This window comes from Aphelocoma coerulescens, chromosome 1A, assembly GCF_041296385.1.
Source record: "Aphelocoma coerulescens isolate FSJ_1873_10779 chromosome 1A, UR_Acoe_1.0, whole genome shotgun sequence".
Taxonomy (NCBI): Eukaryota; Metazoa; Chordata; class Aves; order Passeriformes; family Corvidae; genus Aphelocoma; species Aphelocoma coerulescens.
This window is the reverse complement of record NC_091014.1, coordinates 31,127,060-31,148,916: the sequence shown is the minus strand read 5'-3', so window position 1 is coordinate 31,148,916 and position 21,857 is coordinate 31,127,060. Positions and strand designations below refer to the sequence as shown.

Sequence of the window (21,857 nt, the reverse complement as noted above, 5' to 3'; positions counted from 1 at the left end):
ATGCCATGGAGCTTATTAATCACTTCAAGGAAAACATCCCCTACACCTAACTGTAAAAAAAAATCTGTCAGTATCTAAAACAGGATTAAAATTTCATTGACAACTACTGGGCTTTTATCATTGATTTGCAAAAGATGAAGGTCAGGTGCTTATTTAAACACACTTATGAGAATGTACCTTTTCACTAAGAAAAGACAATCATCTTGATGGTTAAAGTCAGTATCAAAAGCCATTGACAATAACTGTTCAGAAGCACAAAGATTTTCTTAATTTTGCAACTTCACCAAGATTGCTTACTCTATGCCTGAATTGAAGGTCCTAAACTAATTCTGCTTCCTTATAAAATTAAATGACATGATATACTGCTGACATCTCTGGTAACAGGGGTCATATTAACAGCGTATTTCTCTCATTAAAATTATTGATATTATTAGCAGTTATAGGTTTACTATAGATAGAAAAAGATTTTCCTCCAGACCTAAAGAAAATCTACTGGAAGCTCTGAGGCCTCAAAACCCCATTGCATTTAATAAAATAATGCTAGTGTTACTAGAAAGTAAATTTTCCTTCAATAGCAGCCTTGAAATTATATAAAGAAACAAAAGCACATATCTGGCTTTAGTTCAGTGTTTACTTCACACAAATGCTTTTGCTTCGCTGTGCTATTATCCACCAGCAGAGTATGCCATTACTGGAACACAAGCTCTCATTGCACAAATGTTATTGCTTAAAGAACGTATTAAGATGCTGGTGTTTTCATTTGGGAGATATCCATACATCTTCCACAAGTAATTACATTGCCAGTAATCCTTTTAAAAGGCTCTCTTTGCTCAGTTGCTTTGCCAATAGCTCTAAGCTTGGTTACATGACAATCGCACTTCCTCATAGCGCATGAATTGGTAACAGATGAACCAGCTAATACACCGGTGCTCTCTGATCAGCCACAAATCATAGGACCTAGACCCATCAAAGGAAACAAACATGCTTTACAAAGCCCCAGATACTTTGGTTTTATTTATGGCTGAAAACAGCACAGAAAGCTGAAAATAGCATGTGTCCTTTTACACATTTTGTGAAGAACAAGTATCAGGAAATACAGACACTAACTTTTTAAGGACTGCTGGCAATCACAATGATATAATACAAGTAGCCTCTAACTACAGGACAAGCATCTGTTTCATGAAGGATAACAGCAGTGATATAAAGATATGGAATACAGGGCATATCATGAAATACTCTAATAACACCAACAGATTCAGACTAAGAAGTTCTGCTAAATATTCAACCACTCCCTGAATTCAATCTGAAGACTATTTTCCATACTGTGAATTATGTCAAATTCATTAATGAATAAAAACTGTTAACCTGAGTACTAACCCTGCACTTTTCTACTGCAGAGTCCACTCCTTGTTCTTGAAATAGTGATTAAAAACAGCAACTGTCACCGTATCTGTCAGTCAGTGGATACATAGATGATGCAGGAGGCAGTGTGCAGAAGTGTTTTGAATCATCAAGCAGCAGTACACAGAAAGGCAGAGAATAAATTAAACCAAAAAATAAGCCTCAGGCTGATGTGTTTGAACTTCACTGCAAACATTCTTCATACATATTTAATTGCTCCATTGAGACTGTGACTGTTCTGGAGATGTTCCAGGCATTATTTCCATTCCATTAGTACACTTGCAGTATGTGTACTCCTTAACCCAAAATGATTGATTCTATAAATGTCTTTCCACTTACTGACCTGAACACTAATTGAGGTTGTGTATAGATTAAAAGAGAGTGTGTGCTTTTTGAAAGCAGCCAACATATATTGTAGTCACTGAAAGATCTTGTGGCGCAAGAAGAAAATGCTACTCCCAACTGAAGACATCGGTATGTGGTTTCACAGGAATGTTTCAGGTAGGAAAAGTTGGAAATCATACAATAGGTTGAAAAACTTTGTTAGACAACACTTTAAACAGGAGCTTAATTCTAAGTCACACCTTTCTGAAACATAAAACAATCCTTTTTGAAATATAATTGTCACATACCAGATGCTTTTGTCTGTGCTTGCACCTTGTAAATTAATTCGCTTTGGGAGAAAGTGTAAATTTTTTACATTCTATAAGAACAAAACTTGAGGAGTTCAGATAATTTTATCAGTTCAGATGCACACAAGAGGAAAAGTTGAACATTTTAAAAACATTAATTAAAACTAAGATAATGTTGTAAACTCCAAGTTATTCTACTATGAACTAAAACTTTTCCTGTTCAAATTATTAAAGGTAAGTATAATTACAGTACCTCAGCTAAAATTTTGAGTAAGCCACCCTGAGAAAACAGTCCTTAAGATCTCCATAAGCACTGCCTTGATTCTGGATGAACCCTGAGGCGCTGGAGCGTATTCAAAGAAGGGCAACAAAGCCTATGAAGTGTCTGGAGCACAAGTCTGTATCACAAGTGTATGGAATGGCTGAGGGAGCTGGGGTTGTTTAGCCTGGAGAAAAGGAGGCTCAGGGGAGACCTTGTTTCTCTCTGCAGCTGCCTGACAGGAGGTTGTGGACAGGTGGGGTCAGTCTCTTCTGACTAGCAACAAGTGACAGAAGAGGAAACAACTTCAAGTTGTGCCAGGAGAGGTTTAGATTGGCTATTAGGATAAATTTTCTCACTGAAAGGGTTGTCAAGCATCAGAACCGGCTGCCCAGGGAAGTGCTTGGAGGGATTTAAAAGACGTGTAGATGTGGCACTTAGGGACAAGGTTTAGTGGTGAACATGGTAGCGCTGAGTGAACAGTTGGATTTAAAGGTCTTTTCCAATCTAAATAATTTTATGATCAACCTGAAAGCTACAGACAGTCTTAAATCCTTAGTACTTAAGACATTAAAATCAGTTATACCACAATTTGAAAGAAAAAATACCTTTTAATAGACGTATGCTCATGAGGCTTGGTCAAGCTTATATCAGACTTTGAAAGAATTCTTGGGAAACACTTATACTCATATTATATTTTATTTATAATGTTTACAAACGTGGGTATGTTATGCTTCATGTGACAGAATACTGGAGAGAAGCTTAGATAAGAAATCTGGACCTGTCTTTGAGAGAAGTTTCATCCTGAGAACTAATACATTAAAAATGACATTGCCAGTGCTGTCTTCCACCAGACCCTCCAGATCAAATTTATACAATTTAAAACTGGTTGTTTCCCACTTAAATTCCAGCTCTTTCAACTCAGTATATCATTTCAAAGTCAAATAAGATCTTTTCAGCTTGTTTACTGTCATTGAAAACATGCCTCACTCTATTTCCTTCCCAAGACCTATGCTTCCTGTGCTATGCCAATTGGCCTTGAATATTTCAATAGATGAGGTCAGGTCAAAGTATGCAAATAACTGGAAACTGACCATGTGTTGAGGTCAATTTTTTCACTGGCACACCACTTCTGTGAGTGGCAAATGTATGTTTATAGATGAGGGATTTAGTACATTTCTGTGCCATGTTTCTTTTTAAAATTAAAATTCTGGACAGTAACCTCCCTGGGGCAGTGAGTTCATTTCTCCTGGGCTGTGCAATGCTGGCACAGTGCAGATCCCACGTAAGAGCATTTATAATAGCAGTTTGTTTTCAAACCATGGTCAAGGGTGTTTAAAAACATAGAAAATTGATTTTCTAAAAGTTATAAATTTATTGTTTCAGTTTATAGTAGAGATCACAGAATCAGAATGACTTGGGTTGAAAGGGAATTTAAAGATCATCTTCTTCCAACTCCCCTGCCAACACTTTTCACTACACTAGGTTTCTCAGAGCACTGTCCAACCTGGCCTTGAACACTTCCAGGATCACTCTCACAGGAAAGAATTTCTTCCTTACATCTGGTTTAAACCTACCCTCTTTCAGTTTAAAGCCATTCCCCTTTACTCTATCATGGCATGTCTTTGTAAAAAGTCCCTCTCCATCTTTCTTGTCAGCCCCTTTAGTCATTGCAAGGCTGCTACAAGGTCTCCCTGGAACTCTCTCATCTTCAGGCTGAACAACTCCAGCTCTCTCAGCCTGTCTTCCTGGAAGAGGTGCTTTGAATAAAAATTCAAACCAACCCATCTAAATGAAAAGTACCATGTATGAAAAAGGAGCTTCCACTGGAGCTACCAAAGGCACACAATCTCAAAGAGGTTTGTTCAGAACTGGGACAAAGCTGTATCTAGTATTTTTATAACAAGAAATACCTTCTTTTTTTTATTGTTATTTTAAGCATAGAATTGAATAAATAAAAACTGCCATAGCAAGTCACAAAACTGAAATGAAAACCTCCTTCATTTTAATGTAATAATTTGATAATTTCTTGGCCCTTGCCCTTTTTCCTTCGCAATTCTAAGACAGTCTTTAATAAATGAAATTGAATTTGGATTTTTCTATAGCAGAACTGGCAGAATCTCGTAGGATGTGTAAAAAAGAAAAGGGGAAGCAGCAAACAAGGGTACGCTAACAGCAAAAAGCAGTAACAAAGCTTTGAAAAATATGAACCTTTCTCAAGGCTGAATAAGTTGTTTTCCAGCTGTTTTCACTGGCTTTGCTTTACCTCTCAGCCATCACAGACAAGGGCTGATGCCCTTTCCACTGAAATCCAGAAAGATTTACTCTTTGTCTGCATGAGAAACAGCTCTGTGCTCACCAATGCGCCAACACAATCAGTAATACAAAGCAAACAGCAGTAAACTGGAGCAAAGGTGGTTCTGATTGAAGGAATAGATCTATCATTTCAGTACATAAAAAATCTGAAAAGATGGAAAATGTCTAGAACTGTATTAAAAATACTGTTATTTACACACTATTTACTGAAGCTCTTTGATTAGTCAGTATCACAAAATCCCTGTGTTCATCAGGATAACTTCCTGCTAGACAAAGCATGCTCAAATATGCATGGTCTGAAATTTAACCGGCACCTGGTTTTATAAGGGCTTAATTGCTAACATGATTTTTTTGCATTAGAAGAAGAAAAATCTAGCAAAGACATTAAAGTATCAAAACATACATTATGAAAACAAGATCCCTGCAGGGCGCCTTTTGTTAACAACCTTTTGTTGTGATTTCATTGAAAGTTTAATCTACGCTTTGTTTTAGGCCTTGCTTTTTCTACAGTCACAATTACAGAGAGACAACATGCAATTATCAGAAACAAAAATATAGCCACAATATTCTCATTATGGTCCCCAGTCTCAAAAAGATATTATGAAGTTGAATGCCTTGATTAAGGTAGCTGTCAGTAGATGCATTTAATTTTACAGCCATACTGATTTTTTCAAAGTACAAAAGCAAGTAAGAAACAAAAGGCTCCTTGCATCTAAATTGAGGTTTTATACATGGACTAAATAAGCTTATTCATATTTATAACTGTTTTAAAAGCACATCCTCAAAAAATAGCTTATAAATAAAAAGTTTTCATTTTTATTGAAAGGGGTTCATTCTGATAGTGGTCATGGGGTATAAGAATCTGAGTGGGGACAGAATGGGATAGAAGATGAAGTCTGGCAGCACTCAAATAATTACTTCTTGCTCCAGCTTTAAGTCCAGCCTTTGCAAAAGACAGTACTAGAATTCTTCTCTTAAGCCTAAATAACTGAATTTGGATATACCAAGCCATTTTTTTCTTTCTTTTAATGCATCACGAGTTAGAATGTACAGCCACATTCTAGTCATGTGCAGCACTTTGAATTGGAATATGTGATTTCACTGGAACCATTACTACTCTGTGGCTGTTTGTTTGCCTGTTTGCGTCAGAAAACAGGTGGATATGGTGGAGAGTTTCACTAATTGTATTCTAAAAATTGATGCCCAAAACACAGCAGAAGTCACATCATGAAGAACTATCAGGAAATCAAGAGGAATAAAACTTTTTAATCAGACACTCAATGGATGACAATGGCCATATCCTCCTGAAACCTGCGGAAGACTAATGATCTCATCCAGAGTGTCCCCAGGGAGGCTGATTTCAGTTTCCACTGTTAAACAATCCCATAAATGTTGGTGGAACAGTTTCACTGTGTTAGTGCATCCAGTTACACATGAAAACCACAGGTCTTATAAACATAGTTTCTAAGCTGACCTTCATGGGACACAAATCAGTTTCAAATTGCTTCTTCAGATGGATCCGAAAGCCAAACAGCATTTGCCATGATCATGTGTAAATACTCAGTATTTATAGAAAACAGAGAAATACTACTTTTTCTTCATTAAGGGGAGATTGGTGCCTGACAATTTCAGTGGTCTTCTATGATGGCGTTACTGCATTGGCGGATGAGGAAAGAGCAACTGCCATCATCTACCTGGAACTGTACAAAGCATTTAACATTGTACCACATGACATCCTTGCTCCCAAACTGGAGAGACATGGATTTGATGGATGGACAACTGGGTGAATAAGGAATTGGCTGGATGGCACTCAGAGTTCTGATCAGTCACTTGTGATGAGTTATGTTCCCAGAGGTCAGTACTGGGACCAGCACTGTGTCACATCGGTGTCAGTGACATGGACACTGGCATTGAGTGCACCTCAGTAAGGTTGCCAACACCAAACTGTGTGGTAGAATCAACATTCTGGAGGGAAGGGATGACATCCAGAGGGAGCTTCACAGGCTTGAGGGGTGGGCCAGTGCAAACCTCATGAAGTTCAACAAGGTCAAGTACAAGGTCCTGCACCAGGGTCAGGGCAATCCCGAGTACAGGATGGGCAGAGAATGGATTAAATTAATTCCTCTCCTTGGCAGAGGAGCCCTGGGGAGAAAGACTTGCAGGTGTTGGTGGACAAGAAGCTCAACATGACCTGGCAATGGGCACTTGCAGCCCAGAAAGCCAAACATGTCTTGGGCTTCATCAAAAGCAGTGTGGCCAGCAGGGCGAGAGAGGGGATTCCGGCCCTCTGCTCCACTCTCGTTAGACCCCACTTGCAGTGCTGCAACCAACTCTGGGAGCCCCAAAAGAAGGACATAGACCTTTTGGAGGGAGTCCAGAGGAGGGACACAAAGATGATCAGAGAACTGGAGAACCTCTCCTATGAGGACAGGCTGAGAGAGGTGGGGTTGTTCCAAACAGGGAAGAGAAGGCTACAGGGAGACTTAGTGCAGCCTTCCAGAACCTAAAGGGAGCTACAAGAGAGGTAGAGAGGGACTTTTCACAAGGGCATGTAGTGATAGGACAAGGAGGAATGGCTTTAAACTGAAAGAGGATAGGTTTAGACCATATACAGGGAAGAAATTCTTTCCTGTAAGGGTGGTGAGGCACTGGAACAGGTTGTCCAGAGCAGTTGTGGATGCCCCATCACTGGAAGTGTTCAAGACCAGTTTGAATGGGGCTTTGAGCAACCTGGTCTAGTGAAAGGTGTTGGCAGAGGGGTTGGAAAGAGATGATCTTTAAATTCCCTTCCAACCTATGCCATTCTACAATTCTATGAGAAAGATGAGTCAGAAGTTAAGGTAAGTACATCAGCAAATTCTAAGGCACAAATTTAAACATGCCATTAGGGAGAAACACAATTTAGAAAAAGTACTCCAGCATTCCAGGAAGGAAAATAATTTCATTACTCTAATCATCACATTTATTTTAGAAAACTCAATTGATTTTTGGAATCCAGCCATGACAAAGTCTATGAACTCTGGCTGTGAGCATGAGCAGCTGAAACACTCACTTTCTGATCTCCATTGAACCTTGTGAGGTTTCAGTGCTCACATCTTGCACAAAACCACTGCCTGACACTGCAACTTCTCTATGCACCATGTCTTTGGTGTGATAGAATCTTTACAGCTTTCCCAAAGAAATGAGAACTGACCATGCTTTGGGCTATGATTTTGTGAGGCCTTTGCACACTGAAACAAGGATGCAAGACTGAATTTCTACATTGATAATCTGAAATGTTTCCTTCTGTTGTATGAATAAAAGTCCACAATATGCATGCTGATGTAATTGAAATACTTGGAACTTCTATCTTGGGGTAGCTGTTTCAATTATCTGACTATATATTTATATTTATATTTATATGTTACATATTTATTTATCTTTTAGCACTTTTTTTTTCTGCCTATATGATCACATAATGCATCTTACGTGACAGCTACACTCATCCTGATTTTGGAGTGGACCTAGAATGAGGCCTAGGCTAGCTGTAAATGCTAAAGATAAAAAACAAATTCTAGTAACAAACTAAGGAAGAAAGGTAAAGCACTCAAGCAGAAAGAGGTCAATGATATAGCAGCAACCACATCACTGATTCTGCTCTTCTGGAAAATCTTCCAGTGCCTGAGTGGGGGAAGAGGTGTCTCCTGCTCAGCAAGATCTCTGCAGAAAGTGGAGAGAAGGTGCTAAAAAAGGACTTGCTCCAGCTGTGGTTGAACTGAGAACTGCAGCTGCTCATTCAGAGAAAAGAACTTTTTGGAATTTCCTAGGGAAAATTTTCATCTAAGAATTAGAGCTTTTCAGTTTTTTGCATTGAATGTGATTTGGTGAAAGTATTCTCATTTGGGAGTACTGTTATTACTGAAACATTGGAGACACTGCACTTTAAGAAGTTTTATTAAAGCTATACACTGGATGAAATATTTTTAGTAATTCGTGATATACCTCTTTCTCAGTAACAGAGATGGAATAAAATGTACTGTTAGAAAGAGGTGAAGATGGCTTGCCATATTCATCCAATTACAAAGGCTACACTTAGGAATCTAGCAATTACATAGGAATAAAACCAGGGTATTTTTCTAACAGGCTATCAACTACTGAATTGCAAGTATCTACCAAATATAACTCAAAAAGCTTAAGCATGCTGAGGAACTGAAAAGGTATGGTATAAAATACATATGTACTACAGTGGTTCAGAGAATTTAAATCCAAATTAAAGATGAAATTTTTGTCTATGGGCCCAGTCCAAAACCCCATTGTAGCTAATGGATGATGCTTTTCTCTCTTCAATATAACTATCTTTTAGCCAGATTGGTCTGTGAATATTGTTTTACAACCACAGGACATTAAATGTTTCCACACTAGAACTTACCAGGGGAATGGTGTTAGTGCAGGGGTGTTAGGAGCTTCCTTCCTCTCCTCTGTTACTGTCTCAAGTGTGTGGTTGTACGTGTGGATGTAGATGAGCACGTGTTCTACTTCATGTGAGAGGAAAGCTGCCACAGTATACTCACTCTCCTCCTCTGCCAACCCTTCTCTTATTCATGCAAATACATATAAGAAACAACCTGTGTTTTTGCTTGATCTTTAGGAGTCTCCATCAGGAAAAAATAGGATAAGATCACTTTATGTAACTCAAATGAGACAAATAAAGAACCCAATCATCAAGCTGAAGTGATCTGACAATTACAGTTTGTTGCTTAGGTTTTGGGTTATCTATTTTTGAATCTCAGAGCTCCCTAAACTTAATTGTATCTCCCTCAAATGCTTTGCCTTCTGAGAAGAAAAGTGACATGAAGAGTGATTTGTCTCACTATTCACGACTAAGGTGTGGGAAAACACATGACACAGCCTTTCCAAATAGACTGGCACAAGAAAGCTACGAATTTCTTCCTTGATAGTTGAGACAGATGGGAGACTTCCACCCGCATGCCCTCCCATATGCACACCTTTTCTCTGCTCATATATAAGTCATGTCATGCAAAGCATCTACCCCTCATGCAGTGCATTAGTAATCTATGAATAACATGCTCCATGTGGCTACATGGGAGGCCTGTAGAGTGATTGCTGTCCCTAAGATGCTCCCAGAAAAGCCAGGGGAAGATTGAGACAGACCACAGTGTTAGAGCAGCAAATGCTACCTTGGAAGCCACCCTCCCCACAGCTGACCTAGGGCCCCAGATCATCCTTGCTCTTTCCCTCTTGCTTCTGCAAACACAGCAGCATTTTGGGCTGTTGCTGGGTGGGAGGAAGGGAAGAAGGAGAAGGCAGACATGTTCTGCTAGGGACTGAGTAACACTTCCAGCTGAAAGCAGTGCCTGCTGAGGAGAGCAGATTGGTGAGAGAACCCTGAATTGCTGACACAATAGTTTTCATGCACTGAGGAGTGGGGGCATCTGAGAACAAAGTCCAAAAATGTGTCTGACTCATGTGGTTCCCAAGTTTCAACCATTCTGGTGAATTTTCATCACTTTTACTTTTCCATACTAGACACTGTAAAAGCACTTTGTTATCCAAGTGGAAAAGTTTTCCTCAAGACACAAACCGGAGCATTTGTACAGGATCAAACACAGATTTGAAGAAAAACTTTTGTGCAAATATTTTTGATAATACAATATTTTCGTATTTATGCAATGTTTTCAAATATTCAAAATAATAAATAATGAAAACTAAAAATAGTTAGAAACCCTAAACAACTCTCATTTATACAAAAGAAAGTTCAGCACTCTGTATTAGGATGAATTATTTTCAAAATTTTTTCATGCTAACAAATTGTAATTTCACAGCATAGCTTACCAAAAATACCCAGAAATTAAATAAATGCTCTCAAAAATATTTTAGTCATCTCTTGAAAAATTATAATCGTACTTCTTGATGGCCAGACTAAATGTAACAATTACTATGCATGGACAGTTTTATCCTGACAGAATATATTTAACAATGCCACATCAGATTAGTAGTCAGATCACTCAGTATAAATCATCAATGGAGGACCTTAGTGAATATTTTGTATTGAGACAAAAAGGAAATAATAAGAAACTCATTTATTGTCCTGCTTAGGTTATTCACTTGGGTTACAGTATAAGAATAAGATTTACTTTGAGCAATAATATTGGAAAATATTTTTATGTTATTTTATACTATTTATGCTATTTACCAGGAAATCTGCCTCACCTTTTAATGATTCCAGGTTTCTGTTCAGTAGTCAGTACCTTATTCCAAGATAAATTACTTAAATATTAAATAATTAATAGATAAACTTAAAAACCTCCAAACCAGGGAGAGAATACCATATGTGTATCTAAATGCACATATATTATAGATACAATAATTTTGTTGTTTCATGCAGTTTTATTTGTGGGACTGCATCACAAAAAATTTTACTCAAACTTAATGAAAGGTTTGGTTTGTTTCAGTTAGTACACAGCTTAAGCTGACAAAGCTCTAATGCAGTTAGTTTTTCTCAGTGCAGCCGATAATGAAAAGAATGAATATTTTGAGAAGCTGTCTTTTGAAACAAATTTATGAATTAAATTCATATATGTGAAAAGAACATAATTGTCCAGTATAAATTTATCATCTTGATTATGAAAACATTTAATATGGAAATATAAATTATCAAACCAAATGTTCAAATAGGTGCATAATAGAAAATCTCTTCTAGAAACTGTTTTATTTCTTTGTGGGAGATGTGGCTATCTCATGAGGAAGCTTTCTCTTCTTCCAGGACAAAATATTGTCCAATTAAAAATACTAACCTAAGCTATGTTTGACACAATCCACCATAAATATATGTACATGAATTAGAACTCTCTAGCAATTCTGCACAATTACTTTGAATAAAAGCTTCTAAACCTATACTAGGCTGATTTGCTAAGTTAAATTACTGTGATTCTTAACACACATTTCTGAGCATGTGTAGTGTTATTTTTTATTAAAGAAAGCTAGCGAGAGCTTATGGAAATACATACTAATAGAAGAATATTTAGTTTTTGAAGTCAAACAGCAAACATAGTGAATCACAAATTTACAGTTATCCATATTACTTTATTTGTTTTCCATGTTGGTATCTGTTTTGCATTGTTTCAGACAAGAATCCTGTGTCAAAGCACAATTGTCTTTATTGCACTGACAAAGACAAATCATTGTGTACACATACAATGAATGTCTAGCCAGAGACATCACAGAAATGGATTCCAGCCTGCAACTTGCATATTCAAATGTTCCGCTTGTATAAATTGTTCTGTCATCCTGTCTGCAATCAAGATTCAGCTGCACAATCCACTGTTATTGCTACAATCCCCGATTTTGATAATCTACCTTTGAATATCAATTTTCTGTTCCCTGGTTACACAGACTTCAGCAGCTCTTTTCCTCTATTCCAGTAAACTGGTTTCTTTTTGACGGTGCTCTGTTTTTCCCTATAGCTAAAAGTTCACATGAAGAATTCTTTATGCCTTGCTCATTATAAACTCTCCATGCTGTTAATATAATTTTTGTCTGTTAGGAAAATTTTGAGGACAGTTAATATTGGAGCAGTTTGTCAAAAGAGAATATTCAGGTCTCGCCTCTTGAGCAAACCGTGTACACAGCGCAGAGATGTCCTGATGAATTTATTCCAACTACTATGCTCGGTTGTCCACAGGACGTGGCAGGTCACTGCAAAAGACTCTAAGGAGGAGACAGTAATTTCAGGCACAATTTAGGCAGAGGTAACCCCAGGCCTTGGTAGCAGAGTTGTATGTTCACACAGGCAATGCCTATACAGCCTGAGCAAATACTGTGGCATTGGTGCAGGCTGCCTCTAACAACATCACCTGTGCATAATGCTGGGGAGAGCTCGCTCCTGTGCAGATGTGCAGGGGAGACCTTTAGTGTAGGTTGAACTTATTAAATGTTTGCAAGAAAATAAAAAAATTATTTGCAAAACAAGCAGTCTTCTCAAAGTCTACTTCTGCCTCTGATTCCTCTAATATCCAACATCAAAATTAAGTACAGTTCTATATTGTCTTATTTATTCATCTTACCACTAGCTATAGCTATTGGCTTGTCATCAGTCTTGTCCAAGGTCTTTATTTGACTTCATTCAACAAACTTCTTTTCTTTTTGCTTCTTTCAAATGCCAATCCTCTCATGTCATATATAATTTGTCTCTCCTAAATCAGCCAAGTTACCAACATATCCAAAAAATATAAATCAGCCTGTTTCAAGTCATGCTTATAATTTTTCCATACTAATGGTAATGACAAAGCACTGGAGACAGTGGTCTGTAGAGAGACTCATCTGTCTGCAGGTGGTGCAGATATTTAACTCCTTGTGTGTATCTTTCTTTTGCAACCCACAAGCATGTCTGCACATCTTAGTAATTCCATCAGGGTTCAAGATACTTCATTGCTTCCTTACACATCCTCTCGACAACACACTTTCTTAAATCCACGGGAAAGTGTGTTTGTATTTGCATTGTATCACTTAGCAATAAAAGTGTTATACAAAACTGCCTCAGAATGCTGGAATTAGCCATGAGCAGAGCTGGAAATTACCAAAATGGAGGCCTTTTTTATGAAAAAAAAAGACAACCTCCGACTCCAAAAAAAGTTGAAGGCACTTCAAAGTACTCCTTAGTGATGGGATACACAAAGGCAAATAGCAACTGATCATTCTTTAGCTAGATGAGCTGTGTGGAAGAATTATATTGTGAAGACATTCAGAAGTCAGCCAGAATCCTCAGGAGCAACCAACAAGCAATTGCTGACAATGTTTCCAGAGAATGATTTAAAACAGGAGATGGTAAGATAAATCAAAACCTTTGTGAATTAGTTGCATTGGAGAGCTGAAAACAGTTCCACATGAGAAACAGAGCAGCCACATCATCAACTACCACAAATAAGTGGATGGTGCCTTCACTCTCTTTACAATCCATCCATCTTTGGTACATTTATAGAAGTTTTCTAATTTTGCAAAGTAAACCCGAAAATAAAAGAGACATTAGCAGACAAGCAAGTCTAGTTTGTATCTAAGATTTTCATTTCATCAACCACTTTAGACTGTGTATCACATATCTATACCAGGAATAATTAAAGCACAGTGCACTAGCACTAGCTCTACTAAACAGGTGTGCTGCTAGAAAATGTCCTGAATAAATGGGTTTTGACCCACTGGTATCTGTGTAGGACATATTGTTGAGGATGGTTCATTTAGGACATTTCAGAAATGAGTCTATACACATCACATTGCGTAAGCAACAATAAAATAAATACAAATACCCCATGTTACCATGCATAACATATCACACCTTTATTTTTCCAACCTAGTGGAGAAAAAAAAAATCTATTTTTACTGATGTCTAACTTGCACTATATAAATAATGCCTACAGAATATAGACTGTCATCCAGGGCTATTTTATTTCACTGCTTAGAGCTAAAAATAAAACCATTTATGTCACCCTTTCGGTTTTGAGCATACCTTTAAGTATGAGACTCATGCATAAAAACCCATATTGTTTTTACTTCTCTCGATATTAAACTTTTGGTAGGATCTGTTAGTGTGAATATTATTTGAAATAAAATACTGATTTGTAACATTTCAGAGTAGAAGAAGTCAAAAAATCGCTTGCAACAATATTTAAGTAATTTTAATACTGTTTTATAGGTCTCCCTGTCTAGCATATAAATTTGAAAACTATCATGTCACCTTGCTTTTAATCATTTTTTCCCCTTTTTTCAGTCTTTTAATGCAGTTAAGTTTTTTTCTTTTCAGTCTTTCAGACAAAGCTATTCTTCAGACAAGGGTGAAAAAAATCAATGTTTTAGACTGAGCTTTTTGCTCAGATGACACTGTAATCATTGGTAGCCCACTTGGCACCTGTCTGTGAATTTTTTCAATACATCTACTTTACCTTTTTCCCCACCCCTGCACACTGAGACACAATCTTCCTCTGCACATCCTGCAACGATGACAAGGAGCTGTTCAAATTCCCCCACCCCCATCCATAACTCAAGAATTCAGCCACATTATTTTTTTCACCTAGTTTTCTAAGATCCCTCTTTCATGCATTTTTCAAATTATTAACTTAATCTTTAAATTCTGTCACATCACTAATATTTATGATGTATATAAATAATGAATACTACTTCGAACATTAAATAATGGAACTCCCTGGCCTTATCAACGTAGCAGAAAATTATTATTTTATTCATAACTTTCACTGCACATTGCCAAGATGATTTCTAAACGTTAGCACACTTAGTCTTACTAGTTTTCTTAATTGCATTCAGCAAAGGACTTTGTCAAACCCTTGGGAAAGTCCAAATAAATTAGATCAAGCATTTCTTCCTTGTCCATTATTTTGATGACATGTGCAAAGAGTTCTAACAGATAAGAGAAGGTTTTCCTTCAGCAAATATTCCCCAGTTTCCTTTAGAAGAAATTAATCTAGAGTTTTGCTCATAATTCCATTATTGACGCTACACTGATATATAATGATATATAATATACAATTGTATAATATATTCAATCGATTTAGCTAAAACTGAACTCAGACTTAGGATAGACTTATGCCAATAGGATAATTCTAGTTTGCTGGGAAAAAAAAAAAAGGCAGAAAAAGCAAAACAAAATCCAAATTTTAATATTCAATTTTTTCAATAGGCAATTAAGTGCTAATAAAACTTGCATCAGCTCAACCCCTTCAGCTCCTTATCAACTTCGTGTGTAGCCAATCAACCATCTGATTCTGCTTTCTCTTCACATTTCTCTTATTATTTCCTTTATTGCCTCAACTTAATAGAATAGCTCATTTTTATTCCTTAAAAGTGAGAGATACTTCATTGCATTTTCTGTAGAGACTCCATACAAATAAATCTTTTAACTTCTCCGTAAGAGTTCTTTTAAAATCTATTCTTTTAAAAACAGCAGGTCTGACGATATTTTCATGAGTTTTTCTGGTTCTGATATCTGATAGATATTTTGATTGAAAAAAATCTTTGCTATTTCTTAAATCTTCTGCCATAAGGTATTCAGACTGCTTCTTAGAATATACATTTTTCCATCTTCCATTTTTCCTGTCATAATTTGTGTTCTGTTTCAATCTCTACACTTGTCTGGAATTTATCTGGAAGAGGCTACATTTGAGGTGAAATAAACTCTTAACCCTCACAACTATTTGCATTGATTTATTCATAATTTTCTCAATCATCTGAGACTGACTTGACATTTTAAATCCTATTCATGTGGTAATTCAAGGAATTGCTATAATTAATTTCACAAAAGGAAATTCACATATCTATTTTATTCCAAGGAATGACAGTGGGACACCCAAATATTATCATATATAGCAAGAATTTTGCAACTCAGTTACAAAGTGTCAAAATAGAATAAAAGAAAAGCTATAAATCAATCTAATAATTATATTTCTACACCAATTATTTTGATTAGGAATTCCTTACTTATGTGCCGTTTTTGCATTGTTTAATATTTTGTTAGAAGAGGTTTACCTCTTTTTCTTCAACATTATCTCTTTCTGCCACTGACAGTCAAAGAAGATATTTTTTTGCAATTTTCTATAAAAGGTTTATTTACAGTAATTTGATTTTACTATTTTCCTACCAGAATAAAATGATCCTAATGTTTCCTTTCTTCCAGAAAGCTCTGGCAGACTTTCCCCAGTCTGGGTAGGGTTTGTCCTGAAGCATCATATCTGTGACCTATAGGGAAAGAAGAAATAGTAGACAGTTGCATGGGTGTCACATAAGACAGTACTAGCAAGGACTTTAGGAACAGTTTTATTTTATGTATGGCACACTTGCATCAGTTCTGGTAATTATAATAGACAGTAGAATAATAATAATAATTGTGTTATTTACAATCAAAATAACCTATATTGGCCTACATATTCTGCCTCTAGAAGTGCATGCAACTGCTTAAGAAACAATGAAACCTGTAGAGGTCCAAAGATAAGAAGAGGAACCAGTCTAAAAGTTACAGCAACCTATAGGTCACAAGTTACATCCCCTGTGACTGTGAAGCTTTCTGGCCCAATCTGGGAGAGGGAAACCACCTCCCTGAGAGCAGCATCAGCAGAATTTCCACTCTTGAAATCAGAACTGCAGCTAGGCAGTGAAAGCCTGTGAATTAAGCGCTATATAACATTTATAATCTCCTCTCAGTTCCTGCTAGCAGTATAAAAAGCACACTTGGGACTGGCAACAGAAAAAAACCTTAAAACTTGCAAAAAAATTTTTAAAGTATGAAATATTTATTCTCATTTTCATAATTCGTATCTGAAGACACCATCTGTTTTTCTGTCCAGAGATTCATATATATGCAGTACTTCTGGGTGGTACATGAAAGTATTAAAAATTACTTTCAGCTCGGTGAGGGAGGTGAATACCCCTCAGGCATGTGCTTCTTTGGGAAGCTCTGCTTTCATATCCATTTACTTCAAATTAACTGTACTAAAAAGCACCTAAAGTTATATCACAATAAACTCATAAATTCCATTGTGCAAACAATCAAGAGTGGAAAAACTACCCATTTGTAAAGATTAAAGAAATAATTAAACAGATAAAGGACATGGGGGTGACAACCTGCTTCAAAATGCCGATAAGTAAAACAAATTCTATCTCTCACTGTTATCAGTACAGAGTGGGAAATTACTGTGTGTTTTGATCAAAATGAAAATAAGTGTTAGGGTTTCAGAAGGAAATAACTTCAATCTGAAGACAAAATTTCTTGCTTTTACTTTCTACACAGATGTTTTAAAATCTAGTTTACCATCCAGAGTGTAAGCTACGACTTTCAACCAATGGCATTAAGAGTGTTTATCAAAAAGAACACGTGGCCCATGAATAAATTAAAAATGGATTCAGCTTCTAAATGTTGGCTTCAAGTCCATTTGGGGTTAAAAGTGCTCAGTATATTAGCCTGGGCTGGGTCCAAAGGATAATGACTATGTTAAATAAATAGAAATGCACATTCTAGGATTTTATTATTCCATCAAACCTAACCTCAACAAAGAACAGATAATATCCCAAAATACCACCTTTAATAACTATATTATGTAGGTAAATCTTTTCTCAGATCAGCAAGCTATAATATTTTTAACACCCTTATTATCTAAATAAATATTTCTATAAATATTTAATGCTGAACAAGACTTCTGTAAAGATTTAGTTCACTACTTTAGTAACACTTTTTTCCTCTTATGAAGAGTCTACTTAGTAATGAATATTTGCAAAGAAGAACAGATATTTCAAGATATTTTATTCAAGTTTCAAAACAGTTTCTCCAGATGCTTTCTGGGACATTATTATATTTGGGAGAAGGATGCAATTTGCAGCTCTATGACCAATTACCGGAGGAGCATGTTTCATAAGAATGACATTTGTGATGGAGATATTTTCAGAGGAAAATGGCAAGATGAGGCAGGAAATGTTCTTTCTGGTATCAAATAGTTGGTCTTTCATCTCCCAACTTTAGCATTTATTTAAAGTCATATCACCAGATCAGTGTCAGGTTGGTTGCAGATAAATTGGCTGAAGCAGAAACGGTCATTAAAGGGATGCATTCCATAAAGAGAAATCCAATTACCTTTTGCATTAGAGAAATCAAATTCATTTTCTGGTTTGGTCAAGGACAGTCACTGTGGAAAACAGCTCACAGGAGAAAAACACTCAACACTGTCATACAGCAGACAAGTTTTAGATATATATGAAATATCCATTGTTTTCAGAAACAGAAAAAATATAAATTTTCATTTGATTTGCAGAACTTAGTGTAAGGAAATGTGTGAGTGTGTTTTTCTTTCTCTGTTCATATTTCCAAATGCAACTGCTTGACAGCATACATTTATCTCTGCTTTACTGGACTATGTTTGAAAACATTGCTGATGCGTGGGAATAACTTACATAATGCAACTTACATAATCAAGATAAAATAAGGAAAGTCACTTACAATGTAATTAAGTAATGTATTTGTTTCTTGAACTAGTAGGTGCAATATACTTTAATCAATAATTACACTGCTTAAGTTCAGAAAGGAATGGCCCCTACATACAGTCCATGTATACACTTTCATTTTATTTAGTGTCTTATGAGGGAAACAGTTACACTGTACTAAATTTCAAAAGCAAAGCTGTATCACACACATTGCCTGAGTTTATAAGTTATACAAATGCCACAAAAAACCCATTTTCTATAAATAATTAGTATATCACATATATATGGCATGTTAACCTTCATTTTGCCATATAAATATGACTTTATCAACTATTCATATTAACCACATTATATTAATTATGAAGCTAACCCATCATGATTTAAAAACATCTATTACTATCATTAAATTAATAGCAAAATGTATGACTAACATTTTTCTGTTGCAGAAAAATAAAATTGTTCCTTTTGATAAGATGTTTTTAACATTTGATACAATCATCAAATCATAGAAAGGCTTGGGTGTGAAGAGACATCACAGACCCCCTAGTTCCAGCCCCACCCTGCCATGGGCAGGGACACCTTGCACTAGACCAGCTTGTTCAGAGCCCCTGGCCTATGATATATACTACTATACAATATATAATTCAATAATTTGAAAAATGATGCCGTATCACATAGAAGAAAGAATCTGGGATTCAAAGTCATTCAGAGCAAGTAACTTATGAGACAAGAAGTGCAGAAAACAAAATCATAAAAAAACTTTAAAAAAAAAATCCAATAAAAGAGTAAGACACCTAAGATACCTGAGATGTACCAAGTGGAGCAGTAAGATACCTCAAGGATCATTTATTCCTTCCATGCAGTTACTCCTTGAGCCTATTGTTCAGGATACTCTGCACATACTTTACATCTCTCCTTAGATCCTCATATCGAATGATGCTGCCTTGTACCTCACAGGGTCCTCCCCAGCAGAGGCAACCTCTGCACTGGGAGTTTCAGGTAAGGCAAGTATCTCTTCTGTTATAAGATAACTGCAAGTGAAACTTCCCTTAAAAGAAAAAATAGGAGAAAATGACCAAATACTTTGGTCATGCCCACAAAATATCAACCAAATACTTCACTAGCAGGAACTATGCTATCATCTTCAGAACACAAAGAGATGACTCACAGAAAACTGATGCAGCTCAGGCTGGTGGCCAAGCTGTTTTCATCTGACAAATTGCATTTTAGAAATGTAGAAATAGAAAAGTACACCAGTTGGTTTTTAATTGTAGCACTTCTTCATATAAGCAGCTGTAGAAACTGTTTCTTGCTAGAGAAATGGACTCTGGGCTTTAGGACACGATGTATTCTATGCTGCAATATTCATGAAGTGGAGACAAGCCCTAAACAGTGGCTTTCAATTGCTTTATTCATACTTGGATAAATCATCAAAACAGGGTAAGAGTAGCCCTCCAGAATTCAACAGAAGCAAAAGAATCTAAGACCCACAAGAAAAGCCTGAAAACACAAACCAAATGGTGAAATATGACATTTTTTTAATGATTATTTTGATAAAGCAATAAGTATGCAAAACTCTAATAGACAGTAGAACTCCAACATAAAATATCAGTGAAGAAGCTGTTTGTGTGCAACTACTCAGCCAGGGGGACATGACACCATACTGTTATTGCTGGAAAATGGAGTACCTTGAACAACTGCATTTGCCAAAATATATCTATCTACCACTGCTAAATACACAACTCAAATATTAGAAGGGTTTTTTCAATTTTTATAATTTTACAATTTTAAATACCTTATTTTAAATCATAAACCTCTTAGTAAATAACACTAAATTAATTTCACTTGATACTCAGCCTTTAAATAGCTCATAACTTGCACATCTCCACTCACCCCAAGCTCTAAACAAAAAGCATTATTTTCAGTCCTGCAACTGGGTCATTTCATTGATAAGAGTGGATATCATAAATTCTAAAATCTTCCAGAAACTGTAAGGAAGGCATAGTGTCAGGACAGGTCAGAGGGCAGTTTCCCATGGCAAGACCATGAACATTGCATTCCTCATCAAAGAATCCATCAATAGTTCTGCAAAGACTGAGCAAGACTGAACATTGCTTATGTGTTTCTGAAGAGTATGTGAGTTTTTTCTAGAAAAAAACTGGGGCTAAATCAGGTCAAAGTAATTATGTTTTCTGAAGTCAGAGTGTGAAGTCAATGAGAGCTAATGCATACCGCTGAGGGGATACACTCCCCTTGCTTTGCTGTTATGTGCTTTTAGGTAGGAGCTATATATAGGTGTCCCACTAACTGCACATTAATTCTTTATCATATCTCAGTCTTTAAGTACTATACTACATCACAGTGATCATATACCAAACTAGGGAAACATTTACTACTCAGTCATTATAAGTTCTTCTCCATCACTTTTCTTCTTTGTGATATGTGAAAACTGTGGAGCTGTTCACCTGATGTATAAAAGCAACCCATATCGAAAATATTTTTTTGCTTTTTTCATCTGGATTGATGGGAGAAAATTGTCTTCTGTGGATGGTGACAAATCTGATAGCCTTCTATGACGGCATGACAGGATGGGTCAGTGAGGTGAGAGTAGCTGATGTTGCCTATCTCAACTCCAGCAAGGCTTTTGACTCTGTTTCCCATAATAATCTCAGGTAAACTCAGGAATTGTGGGTTAGATGATCGGACAGTGAGGGGGATCAAGACCTGGCGGAATGGCAGATCTCAGAGGGTCATGATCAGCAGAATAGAATCCATTTGGAGGCCTGTATTCAGTGGTGTTCCCCAGGGATCAATACTGGGACCAGTCTTAACTTTTTTATCATCAGTATGGACAAAGGGATAGAATGTATCCTCAGCAAGTTTGCAGATGATGCAAAACTCGGGGGAGCGGCTGGTACACATGAAGGCTCTGCTGCCCTTCAGCAGGACCTTGGTAGGCTGGCTAGTTGGTCAGAAAGAAACTTAATGAGGTTCAGTGAGGACAAATGCAGGATCCTGCATCTGGGGAGGCATAACCACAAGTGCCAACACAGGCCAGGGCTGACCTCCTGGAAGCGGCTCGGTGGAGAAGGACCTGGGGGTCCTGGAGGGTGAGAGCTGACTATGAGCCAGCAGTGCCCTTGTGGCCAGGAAGGCCAACGGTGTCCTGGAGTGCATTGGGAAGAGTGTGGCCAGCAGGTCAAGGGAGATCTTGCCCCTCCACTCAGCCCTAGTGAGGCCACATCTATAGTGCTGTGTCAGTTCTGGTCTCCACAGTT

The 21,857-nt window shown here is 36.9% G+C and overlaps 1 protein-coding gene across 8 annotated transcripts in view; it reads right to left on the bottom strand.

The window, feature by feature from the left end:
* TMEM117 (transmembrane protein 117) overlaps nucleotides 1-21,857 on the bottom strand; it is a 193,789-nt gene that overhangs the window by 56,934 nt on the left and 114,998 nt on the right. For all 8 annotated transcript variants that reach the window (XM_068997868.1, XM_068997861.1, XM_068997837.1 and 5 more), the window contains one exon: nucleotides 16,250-16,347. In XM_068997868.1, coding sequence (XP_068853969.1) covers nucleotides 16,250-16,347 — 98 coding nt within the window. The remainder of the gene's footprint in view (nucleotides 1-16,249; nucleotides 16,348-21,857) is intronic.